Source organism: Myotis nattereri (assembly GCF_964212035.1).
Source record: "Myotis nattereri genome assembly, chromosome: 16".
Taxonomy (NCBI): domain Eukaryota; kingdom Metazoa; phylum Chordata; class Mammalia; order Chiroptera; family Vespertilionidae; genus Myotis; species Myotis nattereri.
This window is the reverse complement of record NC_138091.1, coordinates 28,444,921-28,463,814: the sequence shown is the minus strand read 5'-3', so window position 1 is coordinate 28,463,814 and position 18,894 is coordinate 28,444,921. Positions and strand designations below refer to the sequence as shown.

Sequence of the window (18,894 nt, the reverse complement as noted above, 5' to 3'; positions counted from 1 at the left end):
ACTCTCCGAGGCATCCAGATATTTAAAACTCAGATGCTCTTTTAATCTCTTGTCACCATGAACTGGTGTTTCCTCGGGGCACTTTGACTTCTTCTCAGCTATGACCAGGGAGCCGCCAACTATAATGAGGATACTTCAGATTCTCGCTGTTTCAGACAGAAGATGTCAAACTTTAATGTCCCAAACTATTGATGTGAGAGAGTCTTCTAAGCTGGATTAGTCTCTAAAAGAAAGCTTCCCTTAGATCCACATGAATTTCTGCTGCTGCATTGCCACAGTTCTCCTGGGAGGCTGCCAGTTGGAGTATGATTTATTAATTACCTCACTTTTTCCTTAGGAAACAGCAATAAAGGAAAAAGGCAAACATCCATGGTCTCTAAGCAAGCATCACAGCAAAGATCTATTTCTTGTTTTTAGCACATGAACTTGAGTTGTTCTGCCAGGAGAGCGAAATGGTACTGAAATGCTGAGCCCCAGCTGACCAAGAGGGTGCTGGTCATTTGTAAGCAAATTGTAAAGTAAATACAAATAATTAAGACTGTGTGACAGTTTGCAAAGCACTTTTACATTCATTCATTATTGAATCTTCATACAGGGCTGTGGGGAAGTAAGAATGTCTTTAAAAGGGGAAACATGACTACCAGCATAGGTAGCATTCTTTTATGTTCTGAAGCCACTTTTACCAATGTCAGGGTCTCCTGGGGTGATACCATTTTACTTCTTTTTCCAATGTGATCATTTGATGCAACCTACTATCTACCTTTGATGATTACCAGAAGGATTGATCAGGGAAGTTCAGAGCATACCATGTTCATGGAGATAGAAATGAATGAAATGCTTCTCTGTCTCCTTACTGTTTGGCTTAAGAGATTCCTTTTTTCCCCTTCCTACTGCCCACTGCAGATCTCCTCCATCTACTTTTCTTCCTTTGATTTTGATCTTGAATCATTCTTTTTCCTTTATTTCATTTGATAATCCAACTTTGGATTTTTGCCTTGGTAAGAATGCCATTAAATCTCCACTGTGGCTGGTGTTCATGCTTTACAACCTAGATAAATAAAATCCTGTCCCTGAGATCAGGGCTTATCTCTTTATTTGGGCAGAGTAATCAGGCATCAAATAAGCATCCTGAGTAAATGCCTATTACTGGGCCTGTCAGAAAGTAGATGTTCAATAAAATGACAGTCCTCCCCACTCTTCATCCTTTGTCTCTTCCTCCACTAGTGCATATATGGTCTTGACTACTTTAGATTCCAACAACATTGCCTATAAATTTACTATCTACTGGGCATTGTGCTTAACAATGATGATATAGAGACAGCAGTCTATTTTCACAAACTGCCCATCATAGCTGGGCAGACAGGAAAGTACAAAATGTCAACAAGATGTGAGTATTCGAGTAGAGGAGTGCCCAAGTTGCACGGGGATGGAGCATGTGACTCCATCAGGAAGAGTGGAGAGTAGAGGGAATAGCAGATGAGTAAAGCTTCTTAGAGTGGTCTCTTGACCTACATCCTGAAAGATGAGGATGAGCTCTCTGCAGGGGCAGTTGGGAATGGCACTGTGGGCAGTGGAACCATGGCAGGGAAGGCATGTTAGTGGAACTGTAAGGAACTTGATAGGGCTGGGCACACGTGTGGGTGCTGGGTGGTGAGGAGTATCAAAGTATCACCAAATCCATTTCACTGCTGATGTCTTTTCAGATACAAATGCTGTTCTTTAAAAGCCCCTTAGAGAGATTTAATCTTGGTCAATCACTTTATGAATCATTTTTTATAGGCCTAAGCCTTGTAATCGTGTTCTGTGTTATGTTCAAATTCTTGATCTTGAGGTGCTGGCTTCTACTTAGAAAATTATGTAATGCATTTGCAAAGCACTGAACAAGGTGCCCATGCATAATTAAGTATGAAATGGTCTGGCTTCTAACCAGTTTCTCTAGAAATAGTAGAGGATAACTTAATGGAGGGACTGGAATTTAAGTTAGAAATTATCGGATGTGTAGGGTCTGACTAGGGAATGGTCAAGAGAAAACAAGAAAATGTGAAATCTAAAAATTCAGATTCGGAGAACCAAAGAGTAGAAAGGTGGTTGCCATGTGCTGGAGAGTGGGGAAATGAGGTCACATTAGTCAAAGGGTCCACATTTGCAGTAGTTCTGTGGATCCAATGTACAGCATGGTGATTATAGTTAATAATACTCTATTTTATCTTGAAATTCGCTAAGAAATTAGATCTTAAGTGTTCCCACCACAAAACAAAAAGTTAATTAAGTAGATGTGTTAATTAATGATGATTAATGGTTGTGGTAATGTATATTAAATCATCACATTGTACACCTTTAAAAATCTTGATGCACAGCATAAATATATAAAAATTTTATTTGTCAGTCATACCTCAATGAATCTAGGGAGGAAAGAAGCATAGGAGTATGCATGAATACACTGTGTTGTTGAAGGTATGAAAATAAAACAGAAAGATGTACATTCATCCCCCAAGTTGTATTGAAAGACAGTAATGGGGAAAACAGAGTATGCTCTCTCTCATCCATCTATCCATATATCCATTTAACTATTGGATAAATAGTTGTTAAATGCCTACTCTGTGCCACACAGGAATGGGAACTGGGGATATAATGGTGACATCAAATCAGAACTCTAGGGCTACAAAGGCCTAGAGTAACCTAATCCTGACCCTTGCTGTGCACTGAATTCTGCTGTGGACCACGGATCCAACCCAACTTCCAGCCCTTACTCATCCTTGTCTGCCAAGCTCTCATGTCATTCATGATGTGGACCTGACCCTGGAGGCGGGGCACTTATTTAAGGAACTGTTGCAGAAATGAAGGTGTGTAGAAGTGGGAATCTGGACTAGGCTAATGGCAACTACGCTGGACAGGAGTATTTCTTAGCAAAGAACTCACCCAGATTTGATTGTTGATGAGATGTGGGGGATGAAAGAGATTGACAGCTAGTGAGATGCCTGTATATTTTCTCACCTGCTAATAGGAAGCATGTTGATGCAAAACTCAAATAGGAAAGTTAGGAGAAGTTGAATGTCATGGTGAAGTCACCATATTACATAGAAGCTAAATTTAGCATCTCCGTAGGCTGTGCACCGCAGAGTTATTGGACAATCCATCCTCATACAAAATCGGGAAGAGACTAAACAGATCGTGTTTTTGTTCTCTGTTTAGTGACTGATTCTGTTGTGTTTGGGCCCCAAGACTCCATGATCAGAGGAAGATTATTTCTCCTAATGTATCATGAAGATAACTGAGACCTGTTATTTTGGCAAATGATAAAGAAAATGCCCTAAATACCTGTCAAACTCAAGACAGACTGGAACAGCTGGAGCTTTCTGTAGGATTATACAAATGTGAACACAGTGAGAAGTTGCAAAAGGCTGAGATACCCACCACTGGGATGGGCTGTGAGGCTAGTGCTCAGTGTATCTCCACATGCGTCTGGGGAACAGAGCTTTCATCATTTGCCTACTTTTAACATTTGTAGAAGGGGATAATTTTGTGCACACAGAGGTGTTGAGAATTAGGGGAAGAGAAATAGTATTTACATATTCAACTAGATAAAGGACAGTGTATTTAAAGATATGCAGGGGTTTTGCAGGATTTTAAAATGCTTCACCAGGTGTTTGAATTTGTAGGAAACTGTTGCCTGGTACTGTGTGGTGAATTTTTCAAAATTCCCTGAGGCTAAAGCAGATCACCTAGTTTCAGTGGCTAAATGCTCTTTACCAAGTGTTCGGTTCTCATGCCCCAGCTGGTTCCATCACTACTGATATGTGCTTCTTGAAACCAAGTGGATGCAGCTTTGGTATAAAATTCAGGCCGATGCTGTGGTTAACCAGAGGCATCAGCCTGGTCATTTTTTTCAAAGTTGGGTAGGTGGAAGTAATGAATGGGCTGGTTTATTGGCATGCGTTGAGACAATGCCCAACCCCCCCCCCCCAGTACAATCGGATAATGCTTACTGGTAACACAACTTTTGGGCTAAATCTGAAACATAAAGCACACACAGGGTGTAATGCCTACATAATCCAGACTGTTTTATGACTTCCTGTGTTCACCAAAAAAACGAGTCATCCTGATTCACTGGCAAATGAATTCTGAGAAAGCAAAATATCGAGGAGAAAGTCATGTTGGCAGCTTAGTTCAGCTCAGATCTGTTGCTGGATATGAGAATGGATGAGCAGGATGAGGATGGGAGCCAGACCCGGGTTCAAGTCAGCAGCCCAGCTATGTACATTTTAAATATCCTTGGGAAGTTACTCAACATTCTGAGTTTCAGTTCTACCTCTGTACAATGGGACAAATAATGCCCATCTTTGAGGACTACAGTTATGAATAATTTCCGGTCTACCTCCAGTGGCATAATCCATGACTCGTCAGTAAATGGAATTGGCTGTGATAGTTGTTGCTAGTTTTGTCCTTTTAATTTTTACTGTCACTTAGTTGGACGCAGGTATCCAGGGAAGTGTATCTTCTTATGATCTTGATTTCACTGAAGCTCAAGAGAATATGTGTTAGGCTCAAGTCATTGTACCAGGACAGAAAGGAAGTAGTAGACAGGCATCAAGATCAAGGATCTGGGCTAGACAGTCTGAGTCTTGAATCCTGATTTTACCACTTATAAGTTGTTGTTTTTTTGTCATTTGTTTAAATATTGGGCTCACTCCCTCCACTCATTCAGACATTGGGAGTCATGAACCAAGAAGTAATTGCACGTGGCTCATTAAAAGTATGAAATTAAGTGGGCAATCCAATGACCTAGACTGCTCCCTGCTCTGAATCCAGGTTGTGTGGGCATCTGAAAGCTGCTGTCCTCCCCTCCTGCCTGGATCATTCACCCTTTTCCTCTCTGGAATGGGACAGTGGTGGAACCACACAGTACGGTGGCCACACCATTCCCCAGGGTCCCCTCACTCAACTCCCTCTGCAACATTCATTGAATACTTATTATAGAAATGATATTATAAACATGTTCTCACTTAATCTTCCTAACAACTCTGTGAAGTAACCATCCTCCCCATTTTACAAATGGAGAAAATAAGGCTATGGAAGTTTAGCCACCCACCCAAGGGGCAAACAGGATAGCTCAGGGTCTTTTGCTTATACAATAATCACTCTCCAAGTTGGAGATGCCAGAAGATCCCAGTAGCTTAAACTCTCCCTGCATAACAGTTATTCAAATCCCAGTAGTGACTGGTCTCGGTTGCTAGGAACTGCTTGTCTCTCCATGTTGAGGAGGACTTTATAACCCTTTAACTGGTTATAAAACTTTTACAGCTTGCAATCTGTGGTCATGCTTTCAGGATGAACTCGAATGTCTCCTCTACTAGGAAGACTTACAATTGAACTTAAGAAGAGGATCGGGGTCAGTTTACTCCCCTCTCTGCATTTAAGCTTTAAGATGCATACACCTTAATTATAACATTTGCCATGTTTTGTTATAACTATTTGTTAGCTTGCCCATCTTCCCAATATATGGAGAGTTCTGAAGAGTGGGGCCATTTTGATATGGTTTATTTGAGATATTCTTTTAATTTTTTAGAGAAATGTACAAATGAATGGTGATGTGTTAAATAGGATATATGTAACCCCTTAAATGTCCAAATGAGAGGGGGAGGAGCCTAGTTAGCAATGCAAGTAGAATCCAGCAGCAAAAGGAGTTACTCTGAGCCACGTCCCCCTGTGAAATAAATCTGGAATCGTCCATGGCCCAACACCTGCAGCCGTGGGTATTTTAAACACGCTCATTAACAGTGCCTCAAAGTGAGGGGTTTATTACTGCTGAGAAAAAGGAAGGAGACAGTAAACCAGCATCGGTGAGGAAAAGAGCAAGGGAAAGATATGAGTTCTTATTTAAAATATATTCATATGCTTTATAACCCTAAAGTAGAGATTGCTGTATTGAAGTGGAAGGCTTCATTTGTAGGACTAAATTCACTGAAGATGTCTTTTATGCCAGTATTCATTTCCCAACTTTCATTTGCTTTCCTTTGGCCAAAAGTTAGGGAGTTAGTTTATTGCTTGAAAGCAAGAATAGATTGCCTTAGCTGTGTTGTCACGAAAATATTCTTTGCTTCAAATGATGACTTATAAAGCCCTAGTTGGATCCTAGGAAAAAATGCTATTTTATTGGCACACATGTGAAAGAGAATAGTTTTTAAAACATTCAATTAGTTCTGCCTTTGAGATAGAATTTAAACAAACCCAAAGCAATAGGATTAAATTCATGTAAAAATCTAACTGTTGCTCGGGAACCAATTCTTTTCCCACTCAAACTACTCCAAGGATAATCACACTGACTCTTGGCTGTATTCCAGCCAAAGCAGATACATGCTTTTAATTCATAAATCAGACCATGATACTTCCTTGCCTAAAACTGTCAGTCCTTTCTAGCACATTAGAGTAAAATGCAAACCGCTTACTGTGGTCAGCCGAGCCCTGAACATCTGTCCTTGGTTTACCTGGCCAACCTCATCTCATCTCACTTTCCTTCCCACATATGATTCATCACGTTCACATTAACTGGCTTCTTCTCAGTTCCTTGGAACATATTAAGCTCTTCTCTGCCAAGAACTGCTCCTCAGTTCTGCCTTAGACATCTCTTCCCCTGCCACTACTCAGGAGAAACTACTCTCAGTCCTTCCAGGGTTTACCAGATGTCACTTCCAGACAAATTATCCTCAACCATTCTTCCTGGGTTATGTCCCCATCCATGCTTTATTCTGTAATTCATCTTAATTGAATCCATCTTAATTGTCTCTACTGCATGCTTACCAAAAAGTCCTAATTACATAGATATACATCTGTAAACTTGGAGATAAACAGTATCTCCCATATTCCCCACTAGACTGCAAGATCCAGGAGAGCAGGAACCATATGTGCTTCATTCATTACTGAGTATCCAGAACTGATGCCAGCGTCTGGCCCATAGTAGGTCCTCAGTAAATATTTGCCGAAGTGAATTGTCAGTGTCAAGCCAAATGCCTGGCCCGTCATAGGCTGTCAGTAAACACTTTTTCATTGAGTTTATTTTGTTCCCATAGAATTTAGCAAATTCACATAAGCTGCATAAATTGGTTCCAAGTGCTGAACTTCCTGTCCACAAATGACAATTCAGGACAAATGAATAAGGAGGATGCCTAAAGGCCTACACTGACTTTGGAGCATCTTGTCAGGGTGAAAATATCATCGAGGCAAATTTTAACTCTCAGTATCAGACTTCATTCTTCTGGTCCCTTGCTCTCCTGACCTATTTCTTGTTTTGGTGAGAACTTTTTTTGTCTTTGGGGGTAACCACGAACTGTTAATAAAACTGAGCTCCTGCCATAACCGGTTTGGCTCAGTGGGTAGAGCGTCGGCCTGTGGACTGAGGGGTCCCAGGTTCGATTCTGGTCAAGGGCATGCACCTTGGTTGCGGGCACATCCCCAGTGGGGGGCGTGCAGGAGGCAGCTGATCGATGTTTCTCTCTCATCGATGTTTCTAACTCTCTATCCCTCTCCCTTCCTCTCTGTAAAACATCAATAAAATATTAAAAAAAAAACAACTGAGCTCCTTTGTTTGGTTTTAAACAAGCAGCTGATCGGTTTTGCTTTGGGTTTTCCAAGGCTCCTGTTTTAAGCAGCTGAAATCACAGTCACTGAGCCTCTTTTGCAGTTCACTGGACCCAGGGCCAACAGACCATGTGGGATTTAGATTGACAACACGGTCGTGGGGAAATGTTTTGGCATGAGAATGCATAGCTGTGATTCAGCCATTAAGTCCCATTGTTTAGGTTCAGTGAAAATTAATTTGCAAAAACATCCAGGTCTGTTGTATGTTCTGGTTTATATGTAAATTAGGAGATTGTGTGAAAAGGATGCCAGGGATGAACCCTTTCAAACATTTTCAGACCAGGTGCCCACTAATTAGAGTGATTCTCACTCAATTTTACTTTACATTTGTTTTTTTGCTCAACAGTAAGCTGTATCAGTCAAGATAGAAACAGACACAGCATTAGCTGATAAGCTGCAATATCATGTTGCTTTAAAAAATGACAAGGTTTAAAATTTTGATTTATTGGGACAGTCATGGAAACTAAGAGAAAATTAATTCAACACTCATTGTCTAAAAGTGGAAATAGAAGCAGTACCATAGCATTCTGTAAATGGCACGTGCGGTCCCAGAGGAGCCGTGGGGTGTTTATAACCCGAAGGATCAATCATGATCATGTGGAGGAGAGGTAAGTATCAGAACCCTGGGATAACCAGGAGTTCTGCACAAATTCAAAGGGTGTGTTTCTTTTTTAAAAAAATTTAATTGATTTGAGAGAGCGGGGGGGGAAGGGAGAAAGAAACACTAGAGAGAGGAAGACATTGATTTATTGTTCCACCCATTTATGCATTTATTGGTTGATTCTTGTATGTGCCCTGACTGAGGACTGGATCCTCTGCCTTGATGGCCTCAATTTCATGTATTCATTTAGATCAGATGATCTCTGAGGTGGCATCTATTTCTGAAAAACTATTAACTTATGGCATATTTAAAACCAGAAATCCAATGGAAAATGAACTTAGATAACTCCTTCAGGAATGGAATAATAAGGACACAGCTGAGCAGGGGTGCATGTTTCTCAGTTGTTCCTGAATTGGCCGAGCAGGTGTTTAGACACGGGCCTTGCTAGTGGAGTGGGGTTATAAAACTGGAATCTGCTTGTCACAGAGTCATGCCCAATAAAAGCCCAGGCAGATGTTCACATAAAGTTTTTGTGGTTTGTGTTTTCATGGGGGTGCTTTGGGGGTGTGAAGTTTATTAGGGAGGCACAGCAGTATGGGCCTACCCGAATTGCCATGTAACAGTCTCGCAATCCATTTATAGGGTTGGGATTATTTTTGCTAATGATTTTCATGGGTGTAGATGAAAGGCAATGTGCACCCAGCTGTAACTTCGTTTATCATGCAGCTGTCTTCCAGGGAAGGCCCCGCAGACATCATAGATGGCCTGCTTGCCAAAGAGAGTATTGTCTCACAGGCTTTTAAAGATAAAGGGGTTGTGTTAGTTTCCTATTCTGGCTATATCAACTTAGTGGCTTAACACAACACATATTTCTCCTCTTACAACTTAGAGGTGAGACATGAGAAATGTGCCTCGTGGGGTTAAAAATCAGTGGAAGCTCTAGGAGAATTAGCTGCTTTGCCCATTGCAGGTTCTAGTGGCCACCTGCATTCCTTGCCTCGTGTTCCCTTCATCCATCTTCAAACCCACCACCTTCTGTCCTCCTCTTTACCCTTAAATATTTTCTGTCGATCTCCAACCTCCTTCATCATCCTTTAAAAAAAAGATCCTTGTGATAATATTGGACCGACCCAAATAATCCAGAATAATCTACTCATCTCAAGATCCCTAGTGTAATCATTTCTGCAAAGTACCTTTTACTACTAAGGTAACCTTCACAGGTTCTGGGGTTAGGAAGTGGGCAACTTTGAAGGGGAACTGTTGTTCAGGTGACCCCAGGGGCTGTAGAGAGCCATGACTTATCTAAAGTCATGATTTATCCAAGGCCTAAGAGACCCATGACTCAGCTAAAGTCACACAGTGTGGCAGTGCCATGACTGGATTCATCCCCTGGCATCCTCACATTTGTCATCTTTATAAGCATCCCTGACAATCAGGGATTGAAGCATGCCCTGATGGATGCTTTATTTTCATAATAAACTTGAAATTATTGAGGAATATGTGTATATGTGTAGAATTAAGTCAATGATTTTAGTAAAGCAGCTTAGAGAGGACAGACCTTTATCTATTTTCTGGAATAAAATTTTAATGCAGAAATTTTCTTAATTTTTATGAATTTTTCCAGGGTTTGGTACCTCCTAAAGCTGTTATGTGACTTCTGAAGATGTTAAGTGACTTGCAGCGGTAACAGAGCGTAAGCAATGATGGGAACTGAGAATGCCAAGGGAACACGTGTGTGTTCGCTCCGCTCTTCCTTCCACTCCTTGTTCTTTCTCCCTCCGGAACTCTGGCCACTGCTGCCATTTTGAAAATCAGTTGTGACCGAAAATCCAGTTCAAGGTCTTTACGCTGAAGGGGATGAAGCCACCAGAAGCTTATGGGAATGGGTTGAACCAAGTCAGGTGTTTGCCATATTTCACAGTGAAGCCCAGAGTATGGCATAGAAACATTCTCCTAAGAATCCGGGCGATTGGTTTTGAATTTTCCTCCCCCTTCTGCCCAACGGTTGCTTGCAACCACTAAAAGGGCCATAGAATTTTGGATTTAGATGAGATTCTTTTCGTGAATTATGGGTCTCTTATAGAGTATCCTTAGCCAGTGTTTGCCAGCTTCCTCTCTTGCCTTAGTTTTCTCCACCCATGACATGGGCAGGAAAGGTAGCTGCTGTAAATGGAAAGCCTTATTCCATCTGAGTTCCTGAGAGGGACAGGTACCTTTGAGAGGCTTGTGGTTTGACTGTTGGGCTCCTCTTCTGGAGGAATCACTTCCTGGCTCCATTTCCACAGCTGTAGGGTTTGGTGCCCCTCCTATAGAGTGTCATTAAACACTCCACTTAGCATCACACTCTCCCCACAGTGTGGGCATTGTTCTTAGCTGTATCTGCCCTCCTCACAATTCGGCATAACCCGGGGCTGGGCACACGATGCGAGTTAACTATACTGCTGACGGATGCTGTGGATGGTTGAGTGAATGATAGTTATATAACCTCGGGGACATATAGAGAACATATGGATCCAGGGCCTCAATGGAGATCCTGAGAGGGGCTGGAAAAGCCCGTGGATATGGTCTTTGATGTTCACTGACATAAAATTAGTAGGTTGGCTTAGCCCTGCTCTGTTTAACTTTTTAAAACAAAATAAAGTAGGGCTGGAAGTTGCCATTGAAGTTTATTTTAATAGATGTTTTAATGTGACATGGAAGACGAGTAGACATTTTCCCTTTGGAGATTAGCACTCAGCACTCAGTGTCATTATTTTCTGCCTATCCAAGGAACCAGCTCGTCAGCTGCTGATGCATTAGGTTAATGGCACAGCTTGGGACTAAACAAAGTCAAGTTGCCAAGCTCCTGTCTGGCATTGACTGAGGGTCATAAAAAACATTCATTCCCTCAGTTTGATCTTGACAACTCCGAGAATATCACCTTGTATATATCAAATGCCATGTTCTGCTATATAGGATAAAGTCGATGCTCACATGATTCCTGCCAAATGGGAAAGCAGAGCATCAACTTGGGAATTGCTAAATATTTGATGAGCCTCAGAGATGTTGCAAGTATGATGTGGTTGGACTATGCCACCTTCCTCCTGAGGCATTAATGCCAACTGTACTACCAAAGAGGCCATAGGATGAATGGGTCTGCAATAAGAAAATCTGACCTTAAAGGTCATGAAGGTAGGACTTAGAGAAATTGACTAAAATTCAGAAAAATACCATAGCAACACCCAAGGATCTCTGTGGATGACTCTTTGATTTTACCACTTTAGTACCATAGCTCTTTCTACGTTGTTTCCCCAACCCTCCACCCAGCCTGATTCTACAATTTCTTTTTGTTTCCAGTTCCTTCTTTCTGGGGATTGGTGAACTCGGCTTGGAATCTTTGCTCCGTGGGGAAACGGCAGTCGCCAGTCAACATAGAGACCAGCCACATGATCTTCGACCCCTTTCTGACACCGCTTCGCATCAATACTGGGGGCAGGAAGGTAAGCAGCCATGTTGCTTCAATGGTGACATTGAGGAGGGGTATGGAGTGATGCTGATTCTGAAAGCCAACCCTCCAAGGCTGGATCTCTGCGATGAGTTTGCCTTCTCACCTAGACCTCAGGCCTACTGCCAGCACATCTAATTATGTCTAAACTGTGTGTGTTTTTTTCTCCCTAGCTAGTGAAGCCCTCATGTTTCTAATTACTTTGTAACCTCTGGAGGTTGCCTGAGGTTCTAGCCCTTGGTACCCCATGAAGGTCAGAACACAGAGTTGCCTCCTCTGTATATCATGCCGGGAAAATCCTTTTTCCCAGAAACCTCTTTACTGGAGCGTCTTTTTACCTGAACAAGGTGAAAATAAAATTTTTCACAAAAGTAAAATCAGACATTTATCATTTTAAAAGGAAAAAACAAACCAAATTTCACCCTAGATGATTTATAAGAAAATCAATAATTCATCTTCCTCGAAGCATCTTGCTGGCTAAGAATCCTAGCTCCTGCACAGAAATGCTGAGCTGTGCTGTATGCATCTCACTCTGCATCCCTCTCCTTCTCCCTCCTCCCCCTATGACTGGCTCCTCCTTAACTTGTGAAAGGGCATGTAGTTATGCCCATGGGGTCTTCTCAGCGCTGGAATCTAGCATTCCTCTTGCTGATTCATTTCTACTCGGCAACCTTGTACTGTTGAGTAGATTGTTGAAGGTGGAAACACACATCCATAGAGAAAATTGTGTTTGAAGGTCATTTAGCTGTTGGGCAGTCAAGAGGAATGGGAGATCATTTGTGAGCAAGACATTGATTGGGCTTACAATTATGGACACCTTTTGTTACTGCGGGCGGCTGGTTCTCTAGGGCTTGGGCTCCTAGGGCTCTACTCTTCTCCATTTATGCAGTGTACGCACCTTACTTACCACAGACTTTGTAAGTAATTTTTTCCCTTATGATATTGGAATTTCTTTTTCTAATGCATAACTGTCACTAAAAAAAAAAAAAAGAAACGCTAATGACTAATCAAAGTGTTGTTAGTATCCTTGACTTCGGTCACAAGGCAAGTTATAACAGACCTTGCATGTGGCTAAGACTATTTAGCCATATAGTATTTGTGTGCTGTTTTAAATATAACTTGGGAAGCATTTCTGTAGCAGGGTTCTATGCAGTTGGCATAGTTTTTTCTCTGGTTTCATAGAAAACTAACCTAGCCTAATTGTTGTTCCATGTTCAGTTTTATTTTTACAAACCCCGAAAGGAACTTGTTGTGGGTTCTATGTACTTCTCTCTCTAAAAAGGGGATTCATTCCAGTCAAGTCATGAGGATGGATAAGGTCACTGACCAGTGTTTAAGAAGGACAAGTGGCCGCGTTAACTAAATCCTCAATTATCTTTCTTTCGTAGAGAGGGTGATGGAGGGAATAGCTGTATTCTAGGCAAAGGGACAAGCCCAAAGTAGAATGAGGGTTGGTAACGGATGTCCAGAAATTATCTGAAAGATGACCAGAAAGGCGGAAGGACAGAGACCAGAGAGGAGGTAGTGGGGACTTGTGGATGGAGGGGGAAGGCAGATGCCAGATCCTGAGGCTGTGCGAAGGACCTGGGTCTTTTTCCTAAGAGTTATGGCAAGCATTTAAAGTGTTTTTGCATAAAGGGTACATTGAGAGTGGGATGGAAAGGTGGAAAGCTAACACAAATAATGGGAATGTAATTTTCACTTTTCAATACACCATCTTAGAGGGAAATGTTGTGAAAGAGAGGGGGGACCTCATTTCAAGATAACTTTCCCCTAAAATTCATAGGGAAAGAAGGGACTGAGAGAGAGCCTGGTGGTAAAAATTACTCTTAGGGCTTTTTTTGGTGTGTTTTGTTGTTGTTGTTGACAAGTGATTTTTAAAAAATTCTCGATTCCGAAAAGTGTGCCTGATCCAAGTCAATTTTCAAATGCATTGGAGTTTGGAATTTTGGAAACATTTACTTTTGACGATGTAAATATTTATATCTGGCATGATTTGTGTTGTCAGCTGTTTGAAGAGCTGAGAACTGTCTGATGGGTCCCTTTGCATTTGTGAAAGGTGGAAAAAACACACACAGAAGGTTAGGAGGAGGAAAAAGCTGGTAAATGAAATGCCTAAACCCAATAGACAGTAGCGAAAACGTGCTGGCGAGCCGTCTAAAAGGTGATTTTTAATGAGTTGAAGATTTATTTGGGAAGTGGGAATTCAAAGCCCTGCTCTGAATTTCATTTTGCCGTGAAGAAATGTGAATCCGACTCAAAAGGCTTAAAAACCTTGAGCATTTGGAAGTCTGCGATCAGGTGGGTATCGGCATGTTAAATGCGTCCCAGTCATTATGTGTTTTACGTCGCATCTTTATGCGTGAGCATTATTCCTGCCCGTGTTTAAATGTCGCTTACTTACAGACCCATGAAGCAGCTCCACCACGGTCCGTGCCCTGGATTACTGAGTTTGTTTTAACGTGTTTGGGCTGGCATAGGCTCGGATGATGAGCTGAGGGCTTTTCTTAGCACGAGGGAGGGGCGAAATTCAACCTGAACACAAGAATACAAAGAGTAATAGGAGTCACATGAGCATCAAAACAGGTTGTGCCTTGGGTATAATAGAGGATATTCATTTCACTTGAGCAGTGAGATTTCGTTTACCTTATATCCAATGGTAGGTTTTAAGCTTGTGTTTGTATTTTCATAAAGGAAAGTATTTTTTATCCAGTTCCTACCTGATACATAGAACTTTTATAGATAAAATCTTAAGTTCCTTGTTTATATTTCTTTTAGGATCTGGAACTTGGCCTATAGTCTTACTTGCCTTCTTTCCCTCTGTCTTTGAGCTCCTCAAAATAAATGTGCTTTTTTATTTTTATTTTATATCCCTGGAGTTATCTATGATCATGCTGGTTGATTTGAGTTGAACCAAGATTACCCTTGATTACCCTTGGTTACAAGGAGAGGGTTTTGTAGAATTAGTCAAAGTGGCATTGGCTTAAGTGGGAAAAATATAGGAAAGCCCCATGGTGAGAAAAGTAAGTTCACTGTCAACAGAATCTGCCACTAGAAACCAGGATCCTACACTAGACACTTTTCCTACAGTGTGGCTGAAATACGAAGCTGGAAAAAATAAGACCTGTGAATTGGTTTGTGGCTTAAAATTTTTACCACTTCTCTATTTGTAAGTTTTCCCATGAACCTGACAGCAGAATTTAGTTGACCACAATAAATCTTTGCAATTCCTAAGTATGTTCTGAAACCTTTTCCGAGTGAGGTTTTATGTTATATTAGGGGAGAAAGCATAGAGACACAAAACTAAGTGGCAATAATCCACTTAAATAACTGTTTGAAAGAAGAGTAGAATAGATACTAAGGAAGCAGTGAAATGATTAATTAGAAGATCGATCAATCTGGCATTAATTTTAAGGGGGTAAGAAGTTGGGTTGGTTGAACCAGGCTTTACAGAGGTGCTAGAATATGGGCTACCAAGGAAAAGTAGGTAGAATGAAATTATGTTGGCAGGAGGGCCTTTAAATGTTACATGTTCTGGCTCTACCTGTGTGTGATGAAAGCAAATAGTAGAGATAGCATTTTTGCCATCTAAATATGTGGCTGTGGTGCTGGTTTTTCTTGGGTAACCGATATGAAATGTTCACAGATATGTTATTCTTACCCATTTGGAGCTCATTAGGGTCCATTTACACTGAAGCTTTGGGATGCAAATGGTCCATAAAACTTCACGTGTATTTGTGGGACAGAGTAGATCATTAAGAACCTTTCGGGATCTGCTGCTCTTCAAGCCCAGGTTTAGAGCCTGAGACGGAAAATCTTGTGCAGATGACTTGCTGAGGAAGTGTGGCCAAAGGTAGGCCTCGAAGTAATGGGGGAAGCAGGCCAGGGGTGCTGTTCAGCAACGATGTGGGTTCAAGCAGGGTCCACCTGGAGCCTGACGCCACAGGGATATATCCTCCCTGGCATTCCCAGACAAGGCACCTCTTATGCTTTGCGACCCTGGAGAAGTCCCTCACACTGGCTTTCAAGAGCCCATTTATGAATCTCTTTCCTGAAACTCTGCATTTATTAGGTTGGTAACTTGAAGGTAGGAGTGTTTACACCAGTGAAATCTGTCCATTAGGGCTTTATTTTTTTTTTTCCTGGAAAGTTGGTTGATAAGCATTTACCACCACAGTTCTTACAGGCCAAGGGCAGTTCCCACGAGGAGGGTGAGTTGATTGTAGCCAACGCTCATAGCAGCTGGGAGGCCCGTGGTCCACTAGCCCAGAAGAGGGAGTCCAGATGGGACCCTCAACAGACCTATTACACCTGGTGTTGAAAAGGAAGTTTCACAAATATTCATATGGACCGTGGTTTGGTCTCCTGAGGTGTCATTGGGACTGAACTGACTGTGCCCTATATTCTGCCCTCCGCAAGCCCAGTTTCCACTAACTGGGGACGAGCCGGAGCACAGAAGTGATTATATGGGACTCAGACTTGCCTTCCCATCACCTGAATTCCTCTTTAATACATCTCCTTTACATGCTTGCCTCTTGTAAGCCTGAATTCCTTCTAATCACATATTTGCAAAGGCAAGGTTGTAGGATGGGTACAGAGTATGCCTTGATAGTCACAAATTTTCAACTTCTCCAGTTTAAGTCACCACTAGCCCAGAACCAGGGATGCCCTTGTCCCTTTTCCACCTCCAGCCCCTCCACCAGCCTCTTGTCAATGATACTGTTTTCAGCGGCATAGCCTACAACACTGTAAACACACACTATCAACATGTTTGAGAATCTGAAGGGAGAAGATAGGGAGGAGCTTTTAGGTTTTTCCAAGTAAGTGATCCTTCTTCAACCCATTGCCTTTTAATGATGCTCTTTGCAGTCTCTGGATCCAAAAGGTAAGAATCAGGGGAGGAAAAAAAAAATATCTAAATAGGAATGAGGAAATAGCCTGTGCCAGGAAGTCCTGAGTCCATGCTATTCAATCAATTCCAAGTATTACTAGCATTTTTCTCAAGAGTATAATATACGGCAACTGCCAAGCTTTCCTTTTGCGATTACAAAAAGGACAGATACTGGAGTGAGCCATATTTCAGCTCTGCAGGGATATAAAAAATGAACTGCCGAAAACGGCCCAGGAGGAATGAATCGCAATAAGACATCAATGTCATCTGTATACTGATTTGTGATGAATTTCCAAAAGGCTTAATGGTATGATGCTATGATATATAAGGGCTTCCTGAAAGTTAATAACTGTAAGTTACCCACTTGGAAGAATGTAATGGGAAGAAGTAAGTGATCACGTACAATAGATAAATAAGGAACTTCACTCATACTGGGTAGTCAACGGTTCTGTGTGTCCCAGATCGCTACACACTGTGATTAAAATGGAAAATTAAAAGGATTGCGAAGACACAAGAAGGTCAAATGTTACACCAACACCCATAATGACACGTTTGGTGAGGCCTTTAATTTGCCTTTTCATAGACTGGGACCCGTATAGCCGAAGAGAAAGTGTATACATTTATCACCTTTCAGAGGTGAATTAACAATACCCAGAGTCCCTTGATGATGATTCAAGTGGGAGCAACGAAATCTATTTGGATGGACATATTGTCTTTGCCAGTTACCATGGGTCTAGCATGCCCCCCGCCCCCCTACACACACACACACACACACACACACACACACACACACACACACACACGGACTGCGCGATTAAAGCATCAACAGATACGAGGCACCGGATCTTGAATAATGGTGGCCCCTTTCGCCCTGCAGTCTGGGCTCCTTTGGCCCTCTGATTTTTATGGCTCTGGCTGACAGCTGCTGGTTTGCAGCAAAGTGCATGGCATAAAGAAAGTGCTCGATAAAGGTTTATTGAGTGAAATGATAAATAGATGAGTGAACAAATGCCCCAGATCCTGAAATCACAAATAGATGGAAGAGAAAGGAACTAAACATATTGAGTACCTACTACCTCCATTTACACATATATATTTTATCCCATTTTATTGCCCAAACAACCTGAGATGGTCAGTTTCACACACCGGGAGAGTGAAATGTGCAGTTGTTAAATAATGCGCCTACAGTTTGCAGAGACGAGAAGGAGAAGACCTGAGTTTCAACCTCACGTTGTCTGACCGCAACGCTGGGTTCCTTCCCAGAACATTGCAGGGGAGCTGAAGATGAGGGAGGAATATTTCCCATCTATATCAGGGTTTAGGAAGAGTAGGGAATGGGATCAGAAGAGCCCTGACCTTCCGCCGGTTTTCTTCTCTTTGGCATAATTTACAAGAAGGAGGAACGGCGGTGCCCTGTGCCAGGCTTGCACCGGGCTCAGCCTGTTGTTTCCATCTCTGCGGGCTGTTTTTTTCGCTCTGGCATCATCTATGCTTTATCCTTAGAGGTGGTGCCCCAGGTCTGGCTGCCACTCTCTTCCCTGGCAAGGTGGCAAAGCACACACTGAATGTCGTTTCCGAATGGCGGTTAATTTCCCTACTTCCTTCATTTAAAAAAAAAAAAGGAACACATAAAATGTCCAAGATAGTTATTGGCCTCAAACACCAGATCTGGCAGCTGTGGGGTCGAGAGAAAGACATACAGCTTTAATTTCTAGGACACAAACACGTGTGCTTTCTCTCGGTATAGAGGGAGGAAGTGGAATCTCTGTCACCTGTTCTCTCTCTCTCTCTCCTGCCTGCTCGCTCTCTCCTCGTGTGTGATGAGGACACACCTTGGAGTGCCTGCCTCTGGGTTATTCCCCCAGAGAACATGAAACCCCCGTAGGCACATGTCCAGGTCCTCCTGGGCTCAGAGCAAATCAAGCACAACTTCTGAAGGCATGCGCCTCGAAGGACTGGCCAGCGTAAACGGCCAGTGTCTCCTAGGCACTCATCCTTTAAGTCATTTCCTAGGCTGTGCATAATTTAACAGGGCGAAGCTGCCACATCCCTGCCATTCATGTCTCAGCCTGCCCGTTCTTCTCTGTGGATAATAAGGATGGTAATGGATGGACATTTTAAGTTTGTTCTTCTCCACATCCAGCGCTAAGGCTGAAAAGAATTCAAAGGTGACCTTCAGGTCTCGTCACACCAAGAATAGGGCAATCAAATCGAAGGCTTGCAATGGCAACGGTATTTAGCTCACGACCATTGTTGGGAGCCGCTCCCAGCCTCCTGGGCCTC

At 42.2% G+C, this 18,894-nt stretch overlaps 1 protein-coding gene across 1 annotated transcript in view; it reads left to right on the top strand.

Moving 5' to 3' along the window:
• The window catches only part of CA10 (carbonic anhydrase 10), a 369,556-nt gene that overhangs the window by 138,915 nt on the left and 211,747 nt on the right, over window positions 1-18,894 (top strand). The window contains exon 4 of the mRNA XM_081110646.1: window positions 11,573-11,715. Coding sequence (XP_080966772.1) covers window positions 11,573-11,715 — 143 coding nt within the window. The remainder of the gene's footprint in view (window positions 1-11,572; window positions 11,716-18,894) is intronic.